Source organism: Piliocolobus tephrosceles, chromosome 21 (genome assembly GCF_002776525.5).
Source record: "Piliocolobus tephrosceles isolate RC106 chromosome 21, ASM277652v3, whole genome shotgun sequence".
Taxonomy (NCBI): domain Eukaryota; kingdom Metazoa; phylum Chordata; class Mammalia; order Primates; family Cercopithecidae; genus Piliocolobus; species Piliocolobus tephrosceles.
The window spans coordinates 39,153,996-39,163,132 of NC_045454.1; the positions used below are offsets into that span (position 1 = coordinate 39,153,996).

General features: G+C 58.4%; 3 protein-coding genes across 11 annotated transcripts in view; 2 read left to right on the plus strand and 1 right to left on the minus strand.

The window, feature by feature from the left end:
- The window catches only part of PODNL1 (podocan like 1), a 27,634-nt gene extending 23,943 nt beyond the window's left edge, over positions 1-3,691 (plus strand). The window contains exons 6-8 of one of the 4 annotated variants that reach the window (XM_023188632.2): positions 467-623; positions 885-1,000; positions 1,422-2,917. In XM_023188632.2, the coding sequence (XP_023044400.1) occupies positions 467-623; positions 885-1,000; positions 1,422-2,208 (1,060 nt within the window). In that variant the 3' untranslated portion in view covers positions 2,209-2,917. Of the gene's footprint in view, positions 1-466; positions 624-884; positions 1,001-1,421 lie in introns of all 4 variants that reach the window. The other 3 variants (XM_023188633.1, XM_023188634.1, XM_023188635.2) reach the window with 3 other exon arrangements.
- LOC111523781 (podocan-like protein 1) lies at positions 2,769-3,691 on the plus strand. Its single transcript, XM_023188636.1, has 2 exons — positions 2,769-2,917; positions 2,994-3,691. The coding sequence occupies exons 1-2, from the start codon at positions 2,769-2,771 to the stop codon at positions 3,142-3,144; spliced, it is 300 nt and encodes a 99-aa protein (XP_023044404.1). The 3' UTR covers positions 3,145-3,691.
- Positions 3,692-4,003: 312 nt separating this feature from the next.
- The window catches only part of CC2D1A (coiled-coil and C2 domain containing 1A), a 23,266-nt gene continuing 18,132 nt past the window's right edge, over positions 4,004-9,137 (minus strand). For 5 of the 6 annotated variants that reach the window (XM_023188620.1, XM_023188619.1, XM_023188616.1 and 2 more), the window contains 12 exons: positions 7,649-7,722; positions 7,514-7,572; positions 7,367-7,418; positions 7,162-7,261; positions 6,974-7,064; positions 6,529-6,666; positions 6,371-6,435; positions 5,130-5,193; positions 4,920-5,046; positions 4,724-4,800; positions 4,589-4,636; positions 4,004-4,506 (listed from right to left, as the gene is read on the minus strand). In XM_023188620.1, the coding sequence (XP_023044388.1) occupies positions 4,486-4,506; positions 4,589-4,636; positions 4,724-4,800; positions 4,920-5,046; positions 5,130-5,193; positions 6,371-6,435; positions 6,529-6,666; positions 6,974-7,064; positions 7,162-7,261; positions 7,367-7,418; positions 7,514-7,572; positions 7,649-7,722 (916 nt within the window). In that variant the 3' untranslated portion in view covers positions 4,004-4,485. The remainder of the gene's footprint in view (positions 4,507-4,588; positions 4,637-4,723; positions 4,801-4,919; positions 5,047-5,129; positions 5,194-6,370; positions 6,436-6,528; positions 6,667-6,973; positions 7,065-7,161; positions 7,262-7,366; positions 7,419-7,513; positions 7,573-7,648; positions 7,723-9,137) is intronic. The other variant, XM_023188618.1, reaches the window with a different exon arrangement.

Here is a 9,137-nt window from a genome sequence, read left to right on the forward strand (position 1 = left end):
ACCTGCACACACTTCCAATCACATGCACACAGGCACACACTCATGCACATACGTACACACATGCACCCACGCACTCTTGCACATGCATACATACACACACAGTTGCACACTCATAAACACACACACATACACACTTATGTACAGGCACATAGCACATACTTGCGTATGCATACACACATGCACGCCCACACACTCTTATAATCACACGTGCACACGCACTCCACATATGCACACACTCGTTACACATACACACTGCTCACACACATGCACACACATCTATTCATACAACACATACACACACTCACCTGCACACCTACACACAGTCACATGCACAATTACTCTCACACGGACCCTACACATGCACACACACACATACTCTGAAGACGACCCTGAGCAGAGTATGGTGTGGGAGTAGGGTGGTGGGAGGCGAGGGGCAGGCTGGTGGCCGGAGCCTGGCTCTCCTCAGGTCCGTGTACCTCCACAACAACCAGCTGAGCAACGCTGGCCTGCCCCCTGACGCCTTCCGCGGCTCCGAGGCCGTCGCCACCCTCAGCCTCTCCAACAACCGGCTCAGTTACCTGCCGCCCAGCCTGCCACCCTCACTTGAGCGGCTCCACCTGCAGGTAGCCCTGCTGTAGGTCCCACCCTGGGCCAGACTCCCTTCATCTCTTTCCACGGGGGACCCCTCCGGTTCCCAGCTTTCCATCCTTCCCAATTGCCCCTCAGATTTCCAGTGGTCGGAGTTATCTTTCTTTGAATCACTTTATTGGAAATCGCTTTGAGCTCAAGGCAAGCTCCCCGTCACTCCCTCACTCAAGAGCCTTCTGTGGCTTCCCGCTGCCCTCATCCCAGACTCAGGTCTCATTCCCTTCTCCCTTCTCCAGAACAATCTCATCTCCAAGGTGCCCCGAGGAGCCCTGAGCCGCCAGACTCAACTCCGGGAGCTCTACCTCCAGCACAATCAGCTGACCGACAGTGGCCTGGATGCCACCACCTTCAGGTACAGGATGGTAGGGGGCAGAAGGGGCTGAGAATTTACAGTCGGGGGTCCCAACCTTCAGTCCCCCTTCCCTGGATGGCTCCTAAGCCACGGCCTCATTTACTGAGTGTCTGCTGTTCACTGGGCTTGGCAGAGCACTGGGTGGGTGTCCCTGTTCCCCACAGCCCTGCACTGACGTCGTAAGTCTCACATGCATTTCCATCTCGCCTCTACCCTGGTCACCCCCGTAGCTAACTCTCAGGCTGGAATCTGCCCTGAGCACCCCAAGTTTACCTCCCACCCAGCTCTCTCAACGCATCACTCCCAAGTTGAAATCTCCAGCTTAAATCTGTCTCAGGACCACTCCCCAACCTCCCCGCCAAAATCTGTCAGGCACCCCACTCCAAGTGCCCCACCTGACACCGACCCTCTCTCCTACCAGCAAGCTGCATAGCCTTGAATACCTGGATCTCTCCCATAACCAGCTGACCACTGTGCCCGCCGGCCTGCCCCGGACCCTGGCTATCCTGCACCTGGGCCGCAACCGCATCCGACAGGTGGAGGCGGCTCGGCTGCACGGGGCGCGTGGTTTGCGCTATTTGTTGCTGCAGCACAACCAGCTGGGGAGCTCAGGGCTGCCCGCTGGGGCTCTGCGGCCGCTGCGGGGCCTGCACACACTGCACCTCTATGGCAATGGGCTGGACCGCGTGCCCCTGGCCCTGCCCCGCCGCCTGCGCGCCCTGGTGCTGCCCCACAACCACGTGGCCACGCTGGGTGCCCGCGACCTGGCCGCCACACCGGGCCTGATGGAGCTTAACCTGGCCTATAACCGCCTGACCAGCGCCCGCGTGCACCACCGGGCCTTCCGCCGGCTGCGCGCCCTGCGCAGCCTCGACCTGGCGGGGAATCAGCTAACCCGGCTGCCCATGGGCCTGCCCACTGGCCTGCACACCCTGCGGCTGCAACGCAACCAGCTGCGGATGCTCGAGCCCGAACCTCTGACCGGCCTGGACCAATTGCAGGAGCTCAGCCTGGCGCACAACCGGCTCCGAGTCGGTGACATCGGGCCAGGCACCTGGCATGAGCTCCAAGCCCTCCAGGTCAGGCACAGGCTGGTTAGCCACACTATCCCCAGGGCCCCTCCATCCCCCTGCCTGCACTGCCACATCCCAAACATTCTAGTTAGCTGGTCAAGCAATCAGAACAAGAAAATGGTAAGAGTGGGTTAGAAGGTGATGAGGAGGCTGGGTGAGGTGGCTCATGCCTGTAATCCCAGTGCTTTGGGAAGCCAAGGCAGGAGAATTGCTTTAGGCTATGGGTTTGAGACCAGCCTGGCAACATAGCAAGACCCTATCTCTACCAAAAAAACCTAGCCAAGCATGGTGTTGCATGCCTGTAGTTCCAGCTATTCAGGAGACTGAGGTGAGAGGATCGCTTGAGCCCGTAAGTTTGAGGCAGCAATGAGCCATGATCGGGCCACTGCCCTTCAGACTGGGCAACAGAGCAAGACCCTTCTCTTGAAAAAAAAAAAGTGATGAGAGAGGTATGGTGCGATTCAAGAACTGAAACATTTAATCAAGTGGGGACCCATCTGTCTGTGCCTTCCCGGGAAGGGCCTTAGTTTACCACTGCAGAGGGGAGGAATTTGGCAGTCACGTGGGGTGGGGGCAGAAGGGACAGGCTGGTATGAAGGAGGCAGGAGACTTTCAAGGAGAGAGGTTGGGGGCTGGCTGAGCTGAGTGGCTCAGGCCTATGGCTGCCACGACGCCATCTATAACCCCCTGCCCAGATGTTGGACCTCAGCCACAACGAGCTGTCCTTTGTGCCCCCGGACCTGCCTGAGGCCCTGGAGGAGCTGCACCTTGAGGGCAATCGCATCGGCCACGTGAGCCCCGAGGCCTTCCTCAGCACGCCCCGCCTGCGTGCCCTCTTCCTCAGGTGCCCCAAGGGTGGCCGGAGGGGTGGAGGTGGGCAGGGGAGGGCCTGGGAGGGTCACGACCGCCTCTCTGTGCAGGGCCAACAGGCTTCACATGACGAGCATCGCGGCCGAGGCCTTCCTGGGGCTCCCAAACCTGCGCGTGGTGGACACGGCAGGGAATCTGGAGCAGGTCCTGATCCAGCTGCCGACCACCACCCCACGTGGGCCACGGGCAGGGGGCCCCTGATCCTGGAGAGGTCCAGCAGAGCAGCCCAGACTCCTGGGGCTCCGCTGGGCCGTGGACTGAAGAGCCAACACCCACCGTGGGCCCTCTGTCTGGCTCTCCTGGGCCTCCAGGGTTGGGCCTGCTCTGCCTGGCACTGGCCAAGGCACCGAGGCACGCAGCTGGCATACTCCAGGCTCACAGACCACGCTGGCCTGGCAGGACACGCCTTACCCCAAACTCCCAACACGGATGGAGGCAGCAACAATAAAGCCAACCCTTCCAGTGCTCAGCACGGACCAAGCACCCTTCGGGGGCTCCGTCCACAGACTCCTCCCCACGACCAGTCCAGCTGGGGAAACTGAGGCTCTGGGATGCTAAGTGGGTCAGGACTGAATTTTGAGGTCCTAAGGCACACACTGGGGTCACCAAACAGCACCCTGTGCAACCCAGCCACGTGTGATGGCAGGGACGCCCAAGGCCACCCACTGAAAAAACACTGGGTGACAGATACAGGGCCCCTCACATGTATCCCCGACACAGCAAGAAGGGAATGAAATGCACCCTTCAAGCTGGATGTGTGGTGGTGACCTTCTGTCATCCATTACTCAGGAGGCTGAGGCAGGAGGATTACGTGAGCCCAGGAGTCGGAGGCTTCAATGAGCTGATTGTGCCACTGCACTCCAGCCTGGGAGACAGAGGGAAACCCGGTCTCTAAAAAAAAAAAAAAAAAAGCGCCTTTCACAAGCACACTGCCCCTCCCCAAACCTGCTCCCCTAACAGGCACCTCCCCATCTACCTCCAGGGGAACTGGGGGGTGGGTGGGGAGACCTAGCCTGGCCACCGAGGGTCCGAGCAACAAACAGACAGGACAGAGCTGGGCTGAGTGTGGCCCTGGCTATTTTATTCCATGTGCTGGCCCTGGGGACCCAGCTGGGCCAGGTCGAAGCCCCTGGGGAGACAGTGGGGCTCGGCCAGCCTCAGCGACTTCTTTGGGGTGCAGGAGGGCTTTGGGGTTAAGGCTGGGGAGGGACAGGAAGTAAAGTGCTTGCAGGGGCTCTCGGGGCTTGGTCCCAGCCACCCTCCCTGCTCCGGGGCGGGCCAGAGGCCGGACTCCCCTGGGCTGTGCAAACAGGACTCTGGGGCCCACCCAGGCCTGGGTGAGGGGAATACACTGGCTGGCAGGGATCGTTCCCCACACCCACAGCCACAGAGGCTCTGGCTGGGCTGGAGGCCCGGATGAGGGGCGAGTTCAGAACCGATTGTCCGCTGATTGTCTGCTTGTCTGGTCCGTGGCTGTGTCGGCTCCTCCCGGTGTCGGGGCCTGCTGCCCGCTTTCTGGGGGCTGCCCGCCCCTCGGGCTCCTCACCTGCGGAGCCGCTGCAGCTGGAAGAGAGGCCACTGGGGTCAGCGGGGTGGGCTACGACCACAGTGATCCCCCAACCACCCCGTCTCCTGAGCTGCTCACCTCACTCTCTACCAGATTCCGCCTGTAGAGTGCCTCCTTTGCAGCCTCCTGTGGGGGATGGGCATTCAGCAGGTAGTCCTTGCAGGTCCCGCCCTGCCCGCTGCCCAACGCCCACCCAGCCCGCACCCAGCTCACCCTGCTGCCGTCATTGCCCAGGCGCCGGGCAGCCTCCGTGTAGAACTGCAGCTGCCGCTCCAGCTGGGCTGCGTATTCTGAGAATGGATAGTGGGGGGATGGGGGCTTAGGGTGGGGCCTCGCTGCCCCCAACCCTCCTGTACTGTGTCCATCCCCAAGCCCGTCCCCCACCAGATGCCCATCTCCGAACCCCTACCCCGTCGGATGCCCACGCCCCCCTGCTCCAGCTGTGCTCTCTGCCACTGGCTGCGTTGCATGATGTCCTGGTACTGCTGGGCCACTTCTGGGGGCACCGGCCGCCGCGCCTGCCTGAGGGCCAGGATCTAGAGGATACAGAGGGGCCTGTGAAGATCCCGCCAGGACTCCCCAGTCCTGCCCCATGGAGCCCGGCAGGACGGATACCCACCTTCCGCTCCAGACGCTCTTGGTCAAAGGCCAGCACACTGAGGCTATGCAGAGGCCGGGCTGATCTAAGGGGTGGAGGAAGGGTAAGGGACTGCAGAGATTCCCCCCACCCAACCCTGTTAATTAAAAAGACACATTGGGCCAGGTATGGTGGCTCACGCCTGTAATCCCAGCACTTTGGGAGGCAGAGGTGAGCGGATCACGAGGTCAGGAGTTCGAGACCAGCCTGGCCAATATGGTGAAACTCAGACTCTACTAAAAATATTTAAAAAACTAGCCGGGCATGGTGGCATGCGCCTGTAGTCCCAGCTACTTGGGAGGCTGAGGCAGAAGAATTGCTTGAACCTAGGAGGTGGAGGTTGCAGTGAGCTGAGGTCGCACCACTGCACTCCAGCCTGAGTGACAGAGTGAGATCCTGTCTCAAAAAAAAAAAAAAAAGAAAAAAAGGCCAGGCGTGGTGGCTCATGCCTGTAATCCCAGTACTTTGGGAAGCCAAGGCAGTCAGATCACCTGAGATCGGGAGTTCGAGACCAGCCTGACCAACATGGAGAAACTCCCGTCTCTACTAAAAATAGAAAAATTAGCTGGGTGTGGTGGTGCATGCCTGTAATCCTATCTACTCAGGAGGCTGAGGCAGGAGAATCGCTTGAACCCAGGAGGCGGAAGTTGCTGTGAGTCAAGATCGCACCATTGCACTCCAGCCTGGGCGCCAGAGCTAGACTCCGTCTCAAAAAAAAAAAAAGACACTTTGGGCACTGGGGGTATGGTGGGAGATAGGCGATACCCACCCGGTGTTGCTGATCCCAAAACCTAGTGGGGATGATGGCTGCACACCCAGGAAACTATGATGCCTAGTGGTCAGGGAGGGCTTCCTGGAGGAGATAACAGCCAAGCTGGGATCCAAAGAAGGAATCGGAGGTGGGCAGAGGAACAAGGGAAGGGGTGTTCAGGGCATTGGAACCCACAGAAGTCCAGAGGCTAGTGAAAACTATTCATGGCCGTGAACCACAGGAGGGAGTGGGGAGAGAGAAGCCTGGATATATTGACAATGGTCAGATCACAAAAGGTTTTAAAGACCAAACAAAGGAGTTTAAACTGGATCCTCTGGGAAAAGGGGTGCCAGGAAAGGTTTTGCAGCAGGAGAGGGACATGGTCCAATTTGTGCCTGGTGGGAAACTGTCCAGGTGGGGCTGAGAGGGGAATTGGGTGTTTTCTCTAACATGCCCTGGCCCAGATACCTACCTGTTACCTGACTCCCTTGCAGGGGCAGGGACAGGAGGGGCCTTCCCTTTGGGCCCAGCAACCTGCTTCAGAGGAGAGAACCAGTCCTGTGAGTCCTGGGCCCCTGAACCAAGCTTCCCTCCCTGGGATTGCTGATGGGTAGGGGTGGGGGGTCTCACTGTGGGCACAGCTGCTGGCACAGGGTCAATGACCAGCCACCTCTCCGTCGTCGTCTCCAACTGCTGGGCTGTCAGTGGCTCCCGAATCCGAACCATCACCTCCAGTCGCCCCCCTGTGGGCCGGCGACCATCCAGGACCTGGATAGGGGTAAGGAGTAACTGTTGGTGGGAAGCAAGAAGTGACTAAAGGCCCAGGGCCAGGACCAGGGAGAACAAGAGTGGCTTCTAAAATATGAGCCCATGGTATGGCTGAGACACCAGTTGATCATAATGGAGTGGGGTGCTGCAAGTATTTAGGGCTGGGCAGTAGGGAGGTCTGGGGCTCTGAGGGGAGGGGTTGGGTCAACAGACAGGCTCATAGGGGGCTCAAGGCAGGAACTGTCTTAATAATGTTAATGAGTAGCATGGCCATACCAGAGCATGCGGATGAATGTCCACCTCTCACCTCAAGGATCTCCCGGACCTCACATGCTGTCTCCAGTGCATCCAGCTTCAGCTGGGCTGTCCCCAGCACCCGGTCAGTCTTGAACAGCCCTCTGTGTGTACATGTGTATAGTGGGGACAGGATGGTTGGTTCAGAGGAGCTCCCCTCCCCTGGAGCCCACCCAGTGGTCATGGCTCCCTCTAGCTCACCCTTTGTGAACCACTTCAAACTTGATGCCCTTGGTCTGGATGGCCCTTCGGAAGCCACGGTGGCTGCGGTTGATGCAGAGTTTGAACTGCTCCTTGAACTCTGCAGGGGGAAGGAGGGAGAGGAAGTTGGGTGGGGTCAGGCCATGGTCTTACATCCCTTCTGCTGCAAGGGAGTAGGGGTAGGGTGCTTCCAGCTGAAGCTCACCAGGGGAATCTGTGTTCTTGATCACACTGGTCTTGTCTTTCTGAGCTTCTTCCTATGACCAGAGAGAAGGCAGGAAATCTTGGGGGCCTGGGACCTGGCTTTGGCCCACTGAGTCTGCAGCCCTCCCCTCCTCAGCTCCCCACATACCACGTTGGGATAGGGGAAGTCAAACCGAACAAAGACATCCAGATCGCCAGGGGACAGTCCTGTGGGCAAACAAAGGTCAGAGCTGGGCAGAGAGGGGGTCCCCATGACCCTGACCCCTGCCTACAGCCCCCTCACCTGGGGGTGTGGGCAAGTTGATGCCCTTCACGATGAAGAGGAGCATGTCGTTGCTGCTGAGGTCAGGGAAGATCCTTCCGGGTGGGCAGGCGGGTGGGCAGGGAAACAGAGGTACCTCAGTCTCACTGCCCACCTGCGTTTTCTTCCTCCAGTGGGGAATGGGAACAAACCCGACCCTGGCCTTTGGGGGCGTCTCAGCTCCTGGGCTAATTTTAGAATCAGACAGACTAGAGTTCTCTGTTCAGGTCAGCAATGGATCACTTTTGAGTCTTTTCTTCAGTCCGCGTATACTTATTTGGTACCTACGGTGTGCTAGGTACCCTAGCTGCTGGGTGACATTCCCTTCACTTAATAGTTCTTGAGTCCTACTAGGCATCAGCCAGTGCCCTAGCTGCTAGGAGATCTTCCCTTCATTTCTCAATATTTCTTGAGCACCTACTATGTGCCAGCCAGTACCCTAGCTGCTGGGGATCTAGAATTAAACAAGAAATACCCATACCCTGTGCTCAATCTAGCTGAGTGGACAGATGAGCACAAGTACATAAATAGAGAAACAATAGAAAACTCAGCAGAGAGGGGAGAGGGGAGTGTGCTCAGAAGAGACTGCTTGGAGAGACAGGGAGGGCCTCTCAAGGGAAGGTGACATCACAGATGACTCTAGATGTCAACAGGGAGCTGCCACATGGAGACCTGGGGAAGAGGGTGAAGGCAGAAGAAATAGCTGATGCAGAGGCTTGGGGTAGGTACATACTTGGTTTGTAGGAGCGAACAAAAAGAGTCCCAGGTGGCCAGAGCTGAGTGAAGCGGGGACAGGAGGCAGAGAGGAGGTGACAGGGAACCAGGCTGTGTGGAGACTGGGGAGCCAGGGTAAGGGATGTGGGTTATCCCAGGGGCAGCTGGGAACCACTGGAGGGCCAGTGGCTGCACCTAACCTCGTTTAGAAAGTGGGCCGGGCGCAGTGGCTCACGCCTGTAATCTCAGCACTTTGGGAGGCCAAGGCAGGTAGATCATTTGAGGAAACCCGCTTGGCCAACTGAGTGAAACCCTGTCTCTACTAGAAACAAAAAATTAGCTGGGCATGGTGGCGGGCGCCTATAATCCCAGCTATTCGGGAGGCTGAGGCAAGAGAATTGCTTGAACCTGGGAGGCAGAGGTTGAAGTGAGCTGAGACTGCACCACTGTACTCCAGCCTGGGTGACAAAGTGAGACTGTCTCAGAAAAAAAAAAAAAAGGCCGGGCACAGTGACTCACGCCTGTAATCCCAGCACTTTGGGAGGCCGAGATGGGCGGATCACGAGGTCAGAAGGTCGAGACCATCCTGGCTAACACGGTGAAACCCCGTCTCTACTAAAAACTACAAAACAAAACTAGCAGGGCGAGGTGGCGGGCGCCTGTAGTCCCAGCTACTCGGGAGGCTGAGACAGGAGAATGGCCTAAACCCAGGAGGCGGACCTTGCAGTGAGCTGAGATCCGGCCACTGCACTCCAGC